At 47.2% G+C, this 19,029-nt stretch overlaps 1 protein-coding gene across 1 annotated transcript in view; it reads left to right on the top strand.

The window, feature by feature from the left end:
• Positions 1–14,685, top strand: part of LOC142577886 (acid-sensing ion channel 2-like) — a 39,989-nt gene extending 25,304 nt beyond the window's left edge. The window contains exons 8-12 of the mRNA XM_075687315.1: positions 5,849–5,930; positions 9,401–9,446; positions 10,238–10,266; positions 11,395–11,467; positions 13,842–14,685. Of these exons, the coding sequence (XP_075543430.1) occupies positions 5,849–5,930; positions 9,401–9,446; positions 10,238–10,266; positions 11,395–11,467; positions 13,842–14,051 (440 nt within the window). The 3' untranslated portion in view covers positions 14,052–14,685. The remainder of the gene's footprint in view (positions 1–5,848; positions 5,931–9,400; positions 9,447–10,237; positions 10,267–11,394; positions 11,468–13,841) is intronic.
• Positions 14,686–19,029: the final 4,344 nt, after the last annotated feature.

A 19,029-nucleotide genomic window follows, 5' to 3' on the forward strand; every position in this document is an offset into this window, starting at 1 on the left:
CATCGAGGTTTCTTAGAGTCTTGTTCGTAACCTTGTCGGGACCAGGTGCTGATTTGCCATTAAGGTCGTGGAGAGCTGCGCGGATCTCTGACTCGTGAAATTCTTCATCGAGTGTCACATTTGTCTCTCCAGTGTAATCCCCGTGTTGAACATCGGGCCGTCGAGGGAAGTACTTGGCTAGCAGGCGTGTCACGAGCTGGTGATCACTCGTGGTAGCCTGTTCCTTGTGCAAAAGGCGTTGCAGGTTTGCTTGCTGAGCAGACTTGCTCTGCGTTTCCCCCAAGAGGTGACGAAGGAGACGCCACGTGCTGCCATTGTGGAGCTGCCCATCGACTGCGTTGCAGATGTCATACCACTGTTGGCGGCTTAAGGTCCGGCAATGGTCTTCCAGCTGGCGATTGATATGTGCGATCTTCTTACGAAGCTTTCGGTTGTGCCTTTGCTGCTTCCATCTTGCGTTTAGTGACGTCTTGGCTTCCCAGAGGTGGGCTAGTCGGCTGTCGATCTTGTCAACCTGGAATTCGGGTGCGAGCGTCTGCGTCGCCTTGTTCATGTCGTCGTTGAGCGTCTCCATCCATGCCTCGATGTCATCGATGTTCTCCTCACCTCTCTGTTCAGCTCGCTGCTTTCGGAATTTGTCCCAGTCCGTCCATTTGAATAGCTTAGGAAAAGGGGGTGTACCCGCCTGAGGAATTCGTGTTTCTATGATCATGTGGTCACCACCGAGATCTTCAAAGGTATTGCGCCACATTGCTTGAGGGATGTTACGGACCGCCGTTAGGTCTGGTGTCGTGTCCCGTGCCGTAGAGGTGCCCGTGCGGGTTGGCGCCGTGGGATCGGTAATAAGAGTTAATTCGGCATCATGTAGGTCCTGCCACAGGCGTCGACCTTTGGCGGTAGTGTAGCCATAGCCCCAGGCCTCGTTCGGGGCGTTAAAATCTCCCCCCACCAGAAACGGGTTTGCGCCCGCCAAGGCAAGCGCCCCTCGGAACAGAGAGAGGAAACGAGCCCGTGAGTGAGCCGGATTACTATATACGTTGAGGAGAAATAAACTGTGGTTGCGTGTTCTATTGGGAAGGAGCTCTACAAGCATGTTTTCCGCATGTGTGCCGCTACGCTGTGTTCTTGCACCACTATTCCTTTCCGAATTAAAATTGCAAGTCCGCGATCAACGGGAATCGGCGAGGCATTCGCAGTGTAACCTGGAAGTTTTGGTACGGTACCTACTGTTTCTTGTATCATTATGATGTCGGGTTTGGGTTGCGCGTGTCGGACGTACTGTTGCAGCAGTGGTTGCTTCTTAGTGAAGCCCCGACAGTTCCACTGCCACACCACGAGCTCGTTAGTGGGGCTGGCCATCGTGGTGCTGTACTTGTGCGTTACCTGAAATAGGACTAGGGTGAATGACTGTAGGGCCCATGGTGGGCATCATTTCCATGCCTGGGCGAAGGCCTATGTGAGTCTCGATTTTGTCTATATGGATTTCAACCCTGTCTGTTCGAGCAGTGAGGTTATTGACCGCAACGCCGATGTTGCGGATCCCGGTTTGAATTTCTGAAAGCAGCTTCCTCATTTCTTCTTGTTCTTTCCGCCAGTCATTTATCGTGACATGTGCTTTGCGCCAATCACTTACTGCTGATTCGAGGTTCTCGAGCTGTTGAGACTCGGAACTGGCCGCCGCGCGTTTCTTTGTGGGCGGCGCCGCATTGTCGTTACCGTTCGTGACGGGAGTCGGGACTAAAGCAGGTTTAGGTATAGATGTCTGCGCCATCGACTGTTTAATCTCTCGAATTTCTTGGGTTAATTGTAGCACGACCGTACGTAATTGTGCGTTTTCGCGCTGCATTTCTTCCAATGCCACATCCCTGGGGTCCCTCTTATTATTGGGTTCGGAGGCAGTAGCATTTGGATAGAATTCGGAGGCAATTGGATAGAATGCTTCCAGAGCAACCGCTCCTGGTACGTAACTCGTAAGTATACAGACACCACGACTCACATCCCTGCCCAGTAACGTCTGGTGTACAGCAAGGATCTGAACTGGTACACCTTCTTTTTCGTATATATATATATATATATATATATATATATATATATATATATATATATATATATATATATTAACAAATTTCGTAACATGGGGAGCTATAACGTAAAACTATTCCAAACTTTTCTATTCCAATTCTGCAATCAGCCCACAGCAATTGCTCAAAAACTTTTTGGACCACCCCCACTTCACCTGTCTGCCATGCGACGTCACGAAAACCGCGATAGCTCCCCACCTGATATGACGTGTACACGCTGATTATGCATAATTTGACCGAACAAAACAAAAATAGTTATTTCTGATTCGACGCCTCTTTGCCATTAGCCCTCGACTATTGGTCAAAAGTTTTCGGGCTGCACCCACTTCACCTGCCTCTAACACGACGTCACAAGACCGCAAAAACTTGCCACGTCAAAGTGACGCGTACGCGTTAAATATGCATTAATATGCCGAACAAAACTGAATTTTCTTCTGAATAGCCGCAGGCTGCCCCGTTCCGAAAGGAATAAAAGATGGCTGCCGCTGATCGCTCCGGCACTAGCTACTCGCCCCTGCCGGAGAGCATGGGTTTATTTGCGTGTAATAAAACTTTTTGCGTAGCCGTGTAACGTTTTCGATAACTTTCGGCACATTTACGACCTCATTCTGCCAACTCTTCTTTGCTGAGGATCCGTTTTAGCATGATTCTTAAGCTTCCGTTGTATGCCGCCGCGATTGTCGACGAGCCACCGCAAGCTAATTAAGAGAAAGCGGAGCAATCGCAGACGCCAGCACCACCCTCTTCATCCGGTTATCGATATTCAGTGCAGTGTCTCGGCCCCATCGAACCCCTCTCCACTTGAGCATGCTCCTAGCCTCTTATGAGTCAATTAGACAAGACAAGCCGCTCAGTGCAGGCAATGTTATTTGTTTTTCAAGCAAACCAAAGTGACCTCCTATGAATGACGGGAGCATTCGATTGGTTTGTTCAGACAACCCTGCCCGTGACCGTCCGATGCGTGCGTCGGTGCTTACGCAAATTTGACGTCACGAGATTGGAATAAAAACACATTGGAATAGTTTTACGTTATACGGCCCATGGTAACGTCTCACATGAAGCCACACCTCTTGCGTTTGAGACACTAACAACGAGTCTCTTGCACTAACGCTCGAATCGGTTCGGAACTGCTTCGCGCGCTTCATACTTTTTTTACCTACTCCCGCCTAGACAATGTTTCCCTCATAAAAAAAGAAGCTGAACGTTCCAGATCTCTCCGGTCGACGCCGCATCGTCCTTTTGTGCCCCTTTCATTGCACATTTTAAACCAACGATAGCTTAAAACATGCCCTGTTTGCAGCCCCGGCTCCTGTGTCCTCACATACAGATCACCATATAAAAGTTTGAGCAACACATTTCAGGATCCGTCAGTGCTACGCATCCTTTGCGCCTAGAACAAACCATGACTAGAACCACCTGCTTGCTGTCATCATCTCCATCACCGATCCTCCAACCTTAAAGTCGGCTTTAAGTGATTATATTTTGTAAGAACTGCGTTTCTAAACTGTCACTTTTATGTTAACCCACTCCTATCTGTAACACCTTAGTGGCCCTAAGAGTAGTGTTAACCCATTCCTCTCTCTAACACCGTAGTGGCCCTTCAAGTAACAAAATAATATAAAATGTAATGAAACAGTCACTCAAGTCACTACGTTGTGTGCATGTGTCCGTGCATTTGAAGAAGGAATGCGCAAGGGCATTGTTTTTTTTTTTGTGCATATTGTCTTAATTCAGCAAAAGCAGAAGTCCGCGACACGAATTTACGTATTGTTAAGCAATGTTAATTAAGGTAACGAACCATATACGTTTGTGGACGATGACCGCGCAGGAGCTAAAGCATGGGTTTTTCTTATTGCTCCCGCTGTCGACTTTACCATCATTGTATTGCAGCCGTGGTATTCGTGTTCCTGTATTAAAAGATCAGGATTGCACGAACTTGAGCCTAAAGTGAGCCCGTGAAAAGCGGCCATAAAGCAAGAGCAAAACCTGTTTTACAAGTGCCCTGGAACGCGGGCGGTCAGGCTTAAGGTGTAAAGAAAGGCTGAACTGAAGTCAGACCTACTAGAACACCACAACGGTTGGCTGATGGACAGTAAGTTTCCAGAGAAACAACTACAGTTCCCGCACGATGCAGATTTGGAAGCTTTTTATCTGACTTTTCTTTTATCCTCCATTTGCCTTGCGGCAAATCGTCCCCCCAAAATGAAAAAAAGTTAAAAAATAAGAGAGCAGTCTCTCGCAAATAGACGACTTCATGCGCGCTGCATTTCACAACTTCAGGAAGCTGGTGGTCATCCTTCGGGCAAAAAAAAAACGGCCATCAGGTATGACCTCGTAGCGGGTGTCACTATAAGAAGCTATAGGCTTCTTCAGTTACATTTACATGGACGGCATAGCTGTAGCAGGAGGATTACCACACAGCCTTGTACGCAATGTTACGTTTGCCACAGACTAGTCACCTAAGATAAGAGAGTGTGAGCTTGAACGCTATTCACAGTCAGAGGCTGTCCGAGAAATTGGCTGAGCGATGTCGTCAAACCTCGGGATACTTGGGATGCTTCGGGGTCTTCGGGTTTAAGCTCAAACTCTCGTAGGTGACTAGCCTGTGGAAAACGTAACACTGCATAGCAGACTGCGTCGTAATCTCCCTGCTACAGCTATGCTGTCCATGTAAACGTAACTGAAGAAGCACATAGCTTTTTCAGCGCTTTGCGTGACGAACTTGGCCATCCGTGTTGACATCCCATTCATGTGCCAGCATGACGTACAGCATTGCACGCCTGTAGACAATGATGTGCGATGCTATATATATGGAAGTTTGTAGAAGTCTCATCTCATTGAAAACGGCTGTTATATTAACCACCAACTAGACCAACTAGCCTAACAGACGGTCCTTCATCTTAACCACAAGTGTGCACGAGGCAGTTTCTCGTGAGCTGAGTTAACGACACATAGGCGCACCCTCGATACCATAGAAGCGCTTCCATCTTCGTTTTCTAGGACTGACGTAGCACGGACGCTTCTCCTGCTTGCTCGGAAGTGCACCATATCGCAATGCAATGACCCCCTTACAAGAAATTCTCGAGTGTGCTCCCTTGATCCCACATTAAGTCTTCGAGCGCCATCACAGCTTCGCCGTGGAGACGCCACGCTTTTGCATCGACTGTGGTTGGGCGTTGCCTTTACCAAAGCCTATGCGTTCCGCATAGGGACGACTGACACCGCAACCTGTGACTGCTGCGGCCATGAAGAATCTATTGACCATATTTTGTGCGCCTGCCCGCAGTACAGTCCACAGAGGGAATGCCTTCGCCACGAATTTGACCAGCTGGACGACCAACCGCTATCGGAAAAAAGAATTCTACACCATCGAAAGGACCTAGCGTCACAGAACAAGGCCGTGCAAGCGCTATTGCGCTTTTTGCGATCTACCGGCCTTTATGAACTTCTTTAACTGGAACGCCTTTTGCGTGTGTGTATCTCCGTGTGTGCGTGTTCTTTTCTTGGTTTTTTTTTTTGCGTTTTACTCTGTGTCATCTTTCTAACCCCTGTCTCCGATCTCCAGTGTAGGGTAGCAAACCGGAGACTGATATCTGATCAACCTCCCTGCCTTTCTTCTTAATCTCTCCCCCCCACAATTTCGTTATTCATCGCTTCCGTGTAAAGTGCGGCAGCATCGTGCGTTTTTAAATGATATGAATTTCGTATAGTTGCAACAACCTCAACGGTGGCGTTGCGCCATCACGTCTACATGTGTTCCCTTGCAGTGCAAGAATGTGTGAAACACGTCGCTACAACCCATACCAGCATGATACTCGAGAAGGAGTGCAACTGCCTCCGTGCCTGCAAGTAAGTCCGTAGTCTTAATATGTTACAAGCTATGACAATTTACGTTTTCATATGCAAACCGTTTCCGATTGGAGAAAGGAAACCGGAGACATTCCTATAACGAACACTACCAAATAGTTCGATTGCGTTGAAAGGTTGCACGTATACTTCGCCCGGAGTTTATTTGCCCGTGAAAATAACAGGCAGTGAAAAGATCAACAGCCATCCAAAGCTAGAACGACAGTAAGGAGGAGGCTTTCACTGTAGGCGTTCGCTTACGTTCTAACACTTTCTTTTTGTTTATCTTACTGAACACTTCCATTTTCTCTTTCTTATTGTTTCCTTGAGCAAAACGAGAACAAGGTAAAAACGGGAACCAACGTTTCGACAAGTGGACTTGTCTTTTTCAAGGCTTGTTTCCTTGACGTTTTCTTTAAACTTCTCAGTCACCTCCTCCCCCCTCTGTTTATTCTTTGAAATGGCTTATTCCAATGCATGCATTTGAAACAAGTTTTGAAGAAATCGCTGCGCATGATTTTTGTTTGATGTTTTTTTTTTCGTTTTCGCCCTACTCATTTTCAATTTGTCGCCGCAGTGTGCATAAGGGCTCACCAGCAAACCTGTCTAAGTGAAATGTTTTCATATCCCAAATTTGTATATCCGGAACGCTGTGATAGGCGCTAGTGAAATAATTTTGACTATACGTATTAGCGTGCGCCTAAATCTTATTACACTGCCGTTTTCGATTTGGTTTGTCTTTTTTTTTAACCTTGCATGCACTCTCATCAAAATACGGACACCGCGACCGGGAGTCGAGCCAGCGGCCTCGTTCTCAGTGGCACGACGGCACAACTGCTTGCACACCGCGAAAGCCTTCCGAAACACTTGATAAACAGCAACAGAGTAAGCACAGCGCCAGCGAAACGCGTCTAAACATCTAAAAGGAACAAAACGAGAGGGCGCAGGCACTGCGGAACGATGCAGAGACCGACCAGTGGTGCGAATAGAAGCCGCAAACGCAATTCTTGACGATGCAAGCAGCCTGGCAAGTATTAGAACACATGGTGGTTTGTTCGAGCAGGTGGATCAATATTACGAACTATCTGGCGCACCTTGCTGCAGATTGAGATTCAGTTCCAGTGCGTGGCAAGTGGACTGCGTACCAACCACTGTGTCGACGAGCCGAAAGAAAGAATGTTTGCAGGCGATTCTCTCAAAAACTCCGAAGACGATCGTGACAACCTGTTAATGTATATGTTGATAACATTGCTCAAAATTTTTTGCCCGTCTTTTACAGGAGCCTTATCCGTCTGTAAGTGCCTGTTTTTTTGTCTCTAAATGTGACAAACAACCAATAGAAAATTTATACTCGCTGCTCAAGCTGCAACTTCTAGGCGACTGCTCGAGCATGACTACAAATATAGCCTCCGACATGAACAGCTTTCATCCCTGTGACTTATCCAGACACAATGTTACTCCTAGAAAGTTGAGTTTCGCTCATGAGCTTGCCTATGGTAAAATTTATCTGCCAAAGTCTTGCTCAGCTCTTGCCAATGGTTGTCGGCTTAGAAAAGCTTTCGAGGGGCTCGTCGAGGACGCCTAAGCAGAACTGATAGCCTACCTCTCTTGAGCAGCATTTGCTTATCAAAAAAACAAGTTCTCGCGGGTTAGAACGGAATAAGCCTCGTGGAAAAGTAGTGACTCCAGATCACATCACTCCTGATATGCTTGTACCGGGACAGCATCTACAAGGGTTCTGTATGCTCGGCTACAGCTCCATCAAATGAAAAAAAAAAATCGAACTTCTGCTTCGCGAGCAAAGATAAAATTGGCGGTGCATCTATCCTTTATAGATTATTGGCAACTTTAAATCCGTTAGCAATAAAACTGACGGTTAGCACATAATTAAAGATAATATGTTTTATGTAATGAGTATTATGAAAGGTGGCACATAGCCAGCGACCCGTGTTGGCAACAAAGAGGTTTATCGAAGAGCGGCATATACCCATTGGCAAACACCTGGTGCCTTAGGTTGGTCCAACGGTTATTTCTGAACCCGGCTTCCTCAGCACAGGCAGCCCGACGCTCTACCTGTTTGGCTATAGACCATCCAGCGACCCAAGTTGACGGGAAAGGTGTTGGGCACGGACATACATACATGGATACATACCGACATACCGCAAACTGGGGCAAGTTCCCTAAGAATGCTAATAGCATTATAAGAACACTCTCGTTTGACGGTGAGCAAATTCGACCAGCTGCAGGTGAACAAAGCAAGCCTCAGCCTGCGTTCCAACCGGGAAGCTTGTCATAGTAAGGGCGCTATGACCAGTCTCCATGTCTGCGGCACAAGCGTTGGCTCTGTTGTCGGGAAGGGCTTCAGCATGAAACATCCCTGTCTCGCCCACTGTTGACCCTTTCAAGTCTCCACTTTCTTGTGACTCCTCTGCGCTGTTTGGTCAGCAGGAAGGTGACCCTTTTCCCAAGACCAACAAATCTGAACGGAAAACGAGAGAAAGGAAAAAGAAGGACAAAGATATCTCTTAGCCCGTATGATCTCGGTTCGTCAACTTACACTGGGGTAGGGCAAAAGAGTGAGACAATAGAGTGAAAAAGATAAGGGGGCAGCACGAATTAGTGTATGCGCGCTTTAGTCGCAGACGAACTGAAATGTCTGGCGCTGCGCACTGACTTCCGGGACAGCCCTGTCAAAAACTCTCGTATGCCACGTAACCTTCGTGTCCGTTAATCATGAAAGGAGAAAATGGGCAACCACGCGGACTGCAGCGCGAAACTGCAGGGGCAACTCATACGTGTTTCTCAGAAAGAAAGCTTCGCAGACGAAGAAAAAAAAGAGAGATATCTTTTCACTCACCTGAGAGACAACTCATTGGTCACATAAATATTCAATTCAATTTAGTTTAGTTTATTTATTTCTTATACAAGAAAGAGTAGTAAGAGCTAAAGGCCACGTGGCCTGACAGAGACTCTTGCTCCTGTTGACGTTCAGCATACAGGTACTGCCACGTGCAATATGACCTGCAACGCCGTTGCCCGTGGTCGAAGGGGCTCCAAGACTGTACGGCTGCGCAGACACAGGGTAAGTTCCAGACCTAAACGCAGCTTCGACTAGTGGTATTTATTCGACCGCTATTTCACATACCAGAGCCGCCGCGCAGCACTGGAGCCTCGTCAACCGCGAACAAGGTTGCTGCAAGTCATATTGAACGCACCTGTACATTTCGCAATCCATAGAGGTATGTTTACATGCATTGTACGCACATTTTGTTACACACTTTCTTCGTGCACCTTGCATCGTAAAAATCACTCACATAAATCTTACATCTGGTAAATTTGAAAAGCAACATAAACCAATACATATATCAAAATCAGCTTTTTTCTACCGCGATTACAGTACAGGGAGCATATTTACCCTAGGAAAGCGGATACGGCCGGACGTAACTGACACGAGCTATTATCATTCATTGCAGGGACATCGGTTACACACGGGATGTAACAATGACGAAGCTGACAGAGGTGAGCGTGTTTACAAATAAAGGATTCCAATTCATTTGACATTCTTACGTGTTATATATATTACGTGGAAAGCCTGCTTTCAATTCGACGCGACGCGCGGACAAGACCGAGGTTCTCTCCGAGGAAAGTGTCGGAGTGGACAAATCGCACCTGTGTCAAGATAGAGAGAGAGAGAGAGAGAGAACAAGTTTATTTAAGTTAAGACACCCGTCCCGGTCCATGAAGTAGCATATTGGGCCATAGAGAAGGAAGTCACTCCGTGTCTAGGTATAAAGTGTCTTGACAAGTTCAAGCATGACACGTTGAGCGTCTAGTGAGAGCTCAGACAGCTCGTGGGGTGTCAGTCATCAGCCTTCGACAAAATCCCGCCAGCCCACTTTTGTCAATGTTTACCTAGTGACACCGACTTTCTGCTGCCGCTTCAGATGCAAAGTACTATTTATCTCACATTCAGCACGATTTTCAATAGCAGCGTGGTCTCGGGGCCGAACACGGGCGACCAGTCTGCAAAGAACGCAGTGCTAGCGATACTAGTGCCTCCACGAAGCTCTTGACAGTGCGTCACGGTAGCTTTGCATAGGTTCCCCTAGTCCCCTAGGCCCAGAAAGTAAACACGGCATTTATGTTTAATCGGTGGTTACTCCCTCTAGTTCTTAGTGTGTAGCTTGATGTCCGGAGAAACATCATTCAACATCGGTGAATTGTGCATGCAGCATGTCTTCTTTCAGCACTGCGTTCTGCACCGTAAGCTACACATATTGTCACTCACCTATTCTGCCTTCTCGGTGCAGGACGTTGTGGGAGTGACCAAGGAAAACGGGTATGTAGCGCGATTGGCGCACGGCGGTGTTCATCAAGCAGCTCACCGAAGGTCGCGGAACAGCGGAAGCGTCCATAGCTTTTGCAACATCGTGCGCTGCTTGCCGCCATCAGCTTTATTTCAAAAGTCATGTTGGCGTTACATGGTAAAGAAATATTACAACAGGAGGTCTTAGATCTTTAAAAATAACTGACATAAGGTCTTCCTGTGATTAGAGAAACAGGATAATTATACAAAGAGAAAGCGCAGTAATAAGAAGTGCGGACATGTGAGCAATATAAATAATAATGATTGGGTAAGTTGCTAATATCTAACAAAACAATTGGGTGCATACGGTAATGATATACTAAGTAGCCAAAGCACAAGCGAGTGAACAAGCAGAATAGGAACGAACAATATAACATGAACAGTATGATAGTACGCCAACAGTATAACACGCGTTTCTTCCTGCAATGTATACTGGAAACGTTTCTGCAAAATACAGAACACAAGGTGTCTTGTATTTTCGTATGTCAGATTTACATATTGTATTGTAACAAGGGCAGCGATATTATTTTCTTTCTTGCTACTCAATCTGTACTACAGGAGAACTAGTGTGGACGGTTGAACGTTACATCATAGTATGAATAGAGGCCGATCAAAAAAATATGTCCCACACTTTCATGTGCCTCGCTGCAGTAATTGTTTCCGAACTGATATCCAACTAAGACGCCAGCGCCAATGGAGTATTCCAACAGGAAGTAGCACTTGATTACCAGAAAGAATAATTTTATTTGCTAACTCTCACTATCCCTGCATTGTCTCGTGACCATATTTTTATCAGCATGAAAGACACGTAGAACATTAACGTTGAGGACACGAAATTGTGCTATTGCGTTTCACAAGGCTTCACAACAACCAAGACTTTGCAACAATGAGAGCTTTCCCATAAAGTTCATTCTCACCGTTCATTCCTTAACAAGAACATCTGTGCGGCAGTTCTTTCGAATATGTCTCACCGCGGCAGGCTCTAACGCGCAATTCCAGGCAAGGGACAATGCAGAGGGCGTACAGCGTCTTCCAAATTAATCAGCACTTCTCCAACCGAATGGCATTTACATCATTTCTTTTTTTTAATTCCTGCCGTAGGCCACCCGCTCGTCTGGTACTGTACTTCAACTCGCTCACCTACGAGCACATTCTATCGGTGCCCAAATACGATGTAAGTACCACAGGCTATACTGAACACAGCAGGTAGGCCTAGTGCTATTATTGCACGTTAAAAATTCTTAACATATGTAGGATGCCACGCAATTTGTTCGAACAGCAGATGTACACGGATGGCTTCAGCTACATGAGCTTGACTCAACATGTCTGAGCTAGAAGTCGTACTCGGTCGCTTTTTGCTATTTCTGAACTCGCATAAGGCGTGCCAGAATTACCAAGGCACACTGCTTCCAGGCACTGCGACGCAGCGTGCGAACAGAGCTTCTGATTTCTAGTTGCTCAGCTGCCAACACGATGCGGTCATATTTAAATGCGTCTTCTAAATAGCGCAGGCATGACAAACTGCATGCTTATGTATGTCGAAATGCCCAGATGTGATAAGAAGCGTGACATTACCCTCAAGTCACTCTGTCGCTCTCTTGTGTCTTTTTCACGCAAATATCTAACTCACGGTCATTTCGTCTCCCGCTTAAAGCTCCATCGCGTATGTCTAGCAGGTTTCACAGTCACTTCAGCTGTAGTCGCATGTCGGGTCTCCCGATGTATTCTAATTCCTCTGCGCTACCCGCCGCGGAGGCATAGCGGCTTGCGTGTTGCGCTGCTAAGCCCGAGGGCGAGGGATCAAATCACGGCCGCGGTGGCGGCATTTCAGTGAGGTCGAGACGCAAAATCACCGGCTTACTGTGCATAGGGTGCACGTTAAAGAACCGCAAGCGGTGGAAATTAGCCCGGAGTCCCTCACTACGCGTGCCTCATAATCATATCGCAGGTTTGGCACGTAAAACCCCAGAATTTGATTAATTTCCTCTGCGCTGCTTCGTGGTGTCCGCCTTTGGTACATCAATCCCGGTGATATCGTTTCGGTACCCGATCCAGCGGTACTTAGCTAAAAGCTGCAGCTGCATATGTTTTCTAAAAAGTTATAGTTATGTTGAGTGCTAATTTTGTTGTACGCGTAAGTTGTCTTAACGTTTGTTAAGCTATCTGCTGCAATAATAATTGCGTATTTCTTGGTTCTCTGTGTACTCATGCTCTGTCTTTGCTGCAATTACCAGTGATGTATAGTTTCGTTTGATTAAGGGTTGATGCACTGTGTTCTTGGTTTCGCACATTTATGTTCCTGCAGCTCACCCTGCTCGATGCTCTCTCTGCGGAATCAGTAAGGCACTGCAACTAGAAATAAAAAATGTCGTGGTGGACTTCTTGCTCGATGTTCATGCACCTTGAAATATTCTCGAATCGCGACAGTTGAGACACACATGAGAGGGCAAAAAGCGAAAATGAACAGGGCAGTGCTCCACTCAGAACTCAAACTTTTGTTCAAGCACGCCCATATATTAAAACACCCATTTATAAATAAAAACAGGTAAAGATTCGCGAGGGTTGCAATGTGGGCGTGTTGGTAATGCATCTTCAAGGGGAGTATGGTAGCGCGATTCAAAGACGGGACAAGAGAAGACACAAAGGGACACACACAGCGCACACAGGGACACACACAGGGCTGTGTGTGTCCCTTTGTGTCCTCTCTTGTCCCGTCTTTGAATCGCGCTACCATACTCTCCTTGAAGATACGCACACGGGCTGCAAAGCACACATAAGCACATGACCTGCTAAGATTTCGCTCAGCCTAAAAGATATACTTCAGCCCGACAAACAACCTCCACTCGTTTTTGTCGAGTTCATGTAAGCGCGTTGTCTGCTCGGACGCGACTCAAGAGACCCGTCCTTTTGGAACAGACACGTTAGAAGTTCCGTGTTCTTATAAAATAGCTGTGAGAGCGCATAGCTGTCGCCACACTAAACCGCGCTGTAATATTTGTAATGCCTTCGCATTACGGTCTGTTCAGAAGCGCTTGTTGAGCCATTGAGCACCATATACCGCATGTGCTGTGCTGTAGTGTTCTTACAATTCTTCCAAAAATTATGAGCAAGATGCGGGCCCCAACCGTACACTGGTGACCCATACAGAATCCTGAGAACCAGGAAGATGTCAGTGGTCAACGCACGCAGAGTTTCGTTTTAGTTGGTCTATCATACTGAAAAATGGAATAGCGCTTTAGAAAGGCAAGGACGGACATAACACAGCGCCTTCCATGATGGCTGATGATGTGAAGTGATGACTATGGGCAGGTCGCTGGGTGAGGGATTGCAAACACCTTTATTATACTGTTGGCGGCAGAGTATGCGCGACACAGTTGGGCTAGCTCAACTACAAGTCGTGTCGTCGTGTTTCACGTCCATCCTTGTTCTCTTTAGTGCTACTGAGTTTCCCAGTGCATGCCCGCTCCAGTTTTACGGGTGCGTCAAGCTTCGGTGTCCATCTCGATGCCGGCGCTCGAGCTTCCCGTGAAAAAGTGGTACGCGTGCAGGAAACCCACGTGCTGGGCAATCTGGGCGGCATCATCGGCATGTACCTGGGCCTGTCCTTCTTCGTTCTCTTCCAAGTCCTCGACATCCTGGTCGTCGGCACGCTGCGGCTCAGGACGATGTTCCACCGAGATGCACGCGAGCGCCACCTGGTGGCGCTTGCACCGCCACCTGCTCGGGGCCAAGCTCGGACCTCATTGCACACTTACTGAGTGTCGCCTCGAGTGGCGCCGCCGCGTTCACGCTCTCTTCGCCACCTCCGCGGGGCAGAGCTGTTTGGTGCAATTCATCTTGTTCTGCCTTTAACTATAATCGCGCCTACTTTTCTGCGTCGTCGTTCAGTTTGCACGCAGCCGCTATTGGCGCTGTTATAGCATTGTCCGGTACTACGCCTCACATTCTCGGGCGCCTCCCGTGCCGTACGTGCCGAATGCGCCGTGAAGGGCCCTATTAGACTCTAACGTCTTTATCCACCTGTTCCTGCTAACTGCACCCGTTTCCTTCTGAACCGTAATCCTCTGTCTTGTAACTGCCGCGTTTTGCCGGACGGAAATATTTGCCGCAAGGGTAACGGCGACATGGCTAAGCCTTTCTTGTGGTGCGCCATATACAGCACAAGACTACACAACACTACATGACAAGGCCACATAACCACCGTCAAACAAAACTGCACGTCACCTCGGAACGTCGTGGAAGAGCCAAATATGAGGTCCTCCTAGATTTAGAAATAGAGGTCGACGTCTCCGATTCCTTTCCCTACACCTACCCACCTCTCCCTGGCCCAACCAGGCCGCGGGCCACATTTTTATGAATAAACCTTCGTGCCATCAATCTCTCGATCACCTCGTTTCCCGTTTCTGATCTAGTGCTCCGTGCGAAAGGGCCGTCGCGTGCTTCCCGCGACGGCCTGACTCTTGGTGTTCTACGCTGGACTTCCCGAATTCCTGGAGCCGGTTTGTACAGCATGTTTCTCAGCTACTGTTGCATTGGCAAAGTTTTCGCTGGACACGCGCAATAAGGAAATAAACTGGTAGGCAGCATCACGCGTCACGCCACCAGCCTTCGCGAGCCAACTCTCCGTGAAGCCATTCCCCCTTCGCCCTTTCTCTCTCAAAACGCCGGTCGAACACGTGACCCAGCACTTGGCCGATTCGGCCCAGTGTGCTTAGTTCCCAACATATAATAATCGACGCGAACTTTCGCCTTCCGACATGCTTGTGCAACTTCAGTCGTTTACTGCGACGTATGAGCACACATTTATCGTCGCAGCGTACAATTTCGGGAGCCACATAGTTTGCGGTCGCACTCGCTTTCCTTTCGGGAGAGAGCGCGCGCTGAGCGCGGCTGTGGAAGACACTGAAACTTACCGTGACATGACCACGTGTCAGACCGACTCTTCTAGGCTTCAGTGTTGCTACGCAGTGCTCCCACCTAGTTATTTCTTTCCTACGTGGCTTATCGTTGCACCGGGTTCGGACGTGCCCCTGCTTGCCTGAAGCTCTAAATTTAGCAAGGCATCGTCGCGATGTCTGTAGCAAGAAAGAGCATTTTCCTTAGCGCAAATGGCGCAACGAGTGTAAATATAAACCGAAAAACATTTCAGTTGTGCTTGTTGATACAAATCGGAGGTTATATGCAGCGAAAGAAAGTAGGCAAAGAAAGTGTCGTTTTAATAACTCACGTGACAGTCCACGTAGCGAACGTCATGTTCTCGTGTCCCGCATGAACTAGGCTGCATCAAACGGGGCTGCATGCATTTGTGTGACGCCTTTTGTTTCTTTTCTTTTTTGCGCGTATGTCTTGCGGCGAGTCCACCAAATATAAATATTTAAATGAGATGAAAAAAGAAAACAACGCTTTTAACATAGTGCACTGCTACAGAGAAAGTGATAAATTATCGGTGCAGGCGTTCGCTGCGAAGTTCACAGTGGAGATTTGTCTTACTTGCGCTACCGAAACAGTCATGGCGTTTGGTGATAGCGATAAACACACTGAATAACCCTAAACATTTGTCGCAATAAATAAGTTATGTACTTAGACAGAATACGAGAAATAGTGCAACTTGCTCCATAGTGGGGCCTACACTCTCTTATTCGCGTTCCCTTATAGTGCGCCTATCTCTTCCTTCCTTTCTTTCTTTTTTTTTTTTTTTTTTGCTTTATTTAGCTGGAAGACCAGTTAACATTCACTACACATATACTCGGTGGCAAATGTTTTCAAGACCATGGCATCAGTAAAAGAAAAACAGTAAAAATAATTTCTTGTTGCGCAGTCGTGCAACGTGCATATGTGTCAATGCATTGTATTTAGTGAACACGCAAATGTTGCTGACCGGACAATTTCACACGACATGCCTGATGACAACAACAAAGAAAAAATAACAAATTGTTTATGTGGCAATTTTTGCTCGGAACTGTTTAGGTAGAGACTAGACCAGGAGATGTAGACACTTCGCATCAGTTTGCAACACTAAAAAAAAAGGGGGGAGGGGCGGATACGACATCTCTCTCTTTCCGAAACAAAACAACATCCACGTCGTAGACGACGTCACCTACATCTTGATACGTAAACGGGCAGGCGTTCCTCTACCATGTCTTACACGCAGTTGTCGTGTAATGTGGCGCTCGAATTTTTCCACTATTGAGTCAGAAAAATACCCAACCTTCTTCACATACAAAAGTAGCATAGGCTGTCATAAAAGACTGCCAGAAATGGCTGCCAGAAATCAGATGAGAGAAACATTGCTATTGTTAAGCGGACGTACGCGAAATGGGAAAGAAGCTCACGGGTGGAGAACAAAAATGTCATTTACCGAAATAGTACGAAGCTACAAGAATATAGGATACAAATATCTGGCATCTAGGACAGCCATCTACTTATCTAACGAAACTACTTACACTGAGTATGGGCTTCGAGGATGGTACACGTGTACGCTGATTTGATCGATTATGCAAGGTGGTAGGATTATAGCCCTCAAATAGGCGGTGGCGCCGCGATCTTCAAGATACGGTACTAACGCAGTAGGCTTTCTGTGCCGGGTATTTTCCAAGGTGGTGTATCGTTACACGAGCACGTGGTGTGGCGCGATCAGAATATGTGCGCATGCCTTCTCCTGAGAGTCACAGCGCAGTGGAACACATACAATTGTGCCCGGCGGGCAAGTAGGTCATGTGACTGGTGCTACCATGCCGCCTGGCCTAGAGCTGCTGTATATGCTAACGGCAGCTTGGAGGGTACATTAACGTAACGCTCACCTGACCGAGACCTTCATACCGGCTACAGTCTTTAAAGCGAGCTTCTCCCCATACGTATTCTTATTGCGGGAGAGCCAGCTTCAACTTGTCTTTGTTCTTTTGCGGGGGGAGAAGTGCGTCGGAGGGGGGGAATAAGAAGGGAAATTAGTCATATATTAAAGAGGACTAGATATCCGGCCATAATAAAATAAAAAAGAGAGAAGGTATCTTTTATAGGAACCTTCTTTTATATTCTTTTATAGGAACAAGAGGTGAAAACCCGCGAGGTTGACCCGACCAGATGGTCCCGTTGGCTGCTCTGCACAGGGAGATGGTAAGCCGCAGAAAAGATAAGAAAACAAGAGAGGATTTAAAAAGAAAGGAACGCAGCAGTTCGCACATTCTATAGTTCTTCAATGAGCCATGTTTCCTTTAAAAAGCACACTAGCGCTTTCAAACCAGTTCGGGCCGACGTCGGCTGGGAGCAGGGTCCAAGAATGCTGGCTTCCGTAAGTGAACGGTTGTGAATCCGGTACGAATAGACTTTCTTAATGTGAAGACTTCAATACTGTGAATTGCGCTTTCAACTATCTGCAAGCCCCGTTACGTACATTGCGCGCGCTTTACCATGGACGCCTTTTCCCCATAAAAATTCGCTGTTACAGACCCAGTACCGTTCTGCAAGAACACTATTTGCAAGTTCCTCAAAAGAGCACTATTTCGGCGACAGTTCGCTGTGCAGTCACAAAGCTCGAATCTCTCTACCTATGCGCCATGAGGCTCGAAACCTTAGGTGAAGTCCTAGATTTCTAGAAGGAATCATATCGTACTATTGTTCCCCGAAATTATGTGCAGACTGTCAATTGCTAAGAAAATGAACGAAGTCATCGGTAGGCGGAATGTTCTAAGTTCACATTTTGTTTCCGATATATCGAAGCCTTGGCTAGTCAAGCGAAGGAAGTCAAAATAAGATATTTCTATATGAAAGCTGTACCGTTAAATGAACTAATAAGATCTCACTCGATTTGACTGTAGCGTTCAAAGTGCGTTTATGTGAGCACATCGCTTTCATCCAGGGGTAGCGAAACTTTTCAGTGAAGTGTAAACCTGACAAAGAAAAAATTCTACTTCGCATCTAGTTATTGTATTCTTGCTTCACTGCGTCTGAGCATGTGCGATAAAGGATCGTTGGAATGGGGGAGCTTAGAGCTCTGTTCATCTCTCTCTCTCTCTCTCTCTCTCTCTCTCTCTCATGCACGCACACCTAGCACTGTGATCCTAACAGGTTGGCGAGACTCGAATACGCTAAACACTGGCAGGTCTGCATCGAGAACGTCGCACTACAAAGCATATATATCGTCCAAAAATATGACCCACTCGAGCGTGTTACTTAGCATCCCGGGGAAAAAACTAGGGCACGCTAACTTCGAGTTGCTCACCATGGAAATCACCCATCAATCAAAGGACTTCCCTTCGCTTTCTATGAAGCTCGCATGGCGGTCTCATTGAAGAAGCTAGCAATCGATGTCGAACGCCCAAGTTTGTGGTCGATGCTGCACACTCCCCTTGCCAAAGGAAGACGGAGGTCGCGTTTCGAACTTGAGAAGTAGCGCCCGCTTGTTCCCTGCGCAGTTGTGAGCGATCACGTTAGATGTGAACAAAAAGACACTCGGCTTTCTCTCGGTTCCGATAGTGATCCCGGCCGAAAACGACGTCCGGTTTGGCACGAGAGTTCGTGCGACACAAAAGGGTCCTTTTCCGAGTCGCTCTGGATATGCGTACGCACACGCGTCGCAAATCGCGTGCGATGTCCGCGCTGCGGATTCGGCCGCGTTTATGCATTAGCAAAACGTGCCTCCACAAACTCGGTCGCCACAACACAATGGCCACAGGCGGCCCGAGCTGTCAACACCGATTCGTGATCCATCAACGATCTTTTCGAGAAGTTGGCAATATG

This window comes from Dermacentor variabilis, chromosome 4, assembly GCF_050947875.1.
Source record: "Dermacentor variabilis isolate Ectoservices chromosome 4, ASM5094787v1, whole genome shotgun sequence".
NCBI classification, from domain to species: Eukaryota; Metazoa; Arthropoda; class Arachnida; order Ixodida; family Ixodidae; genus Dermacentor; species Dermacentor variabilis.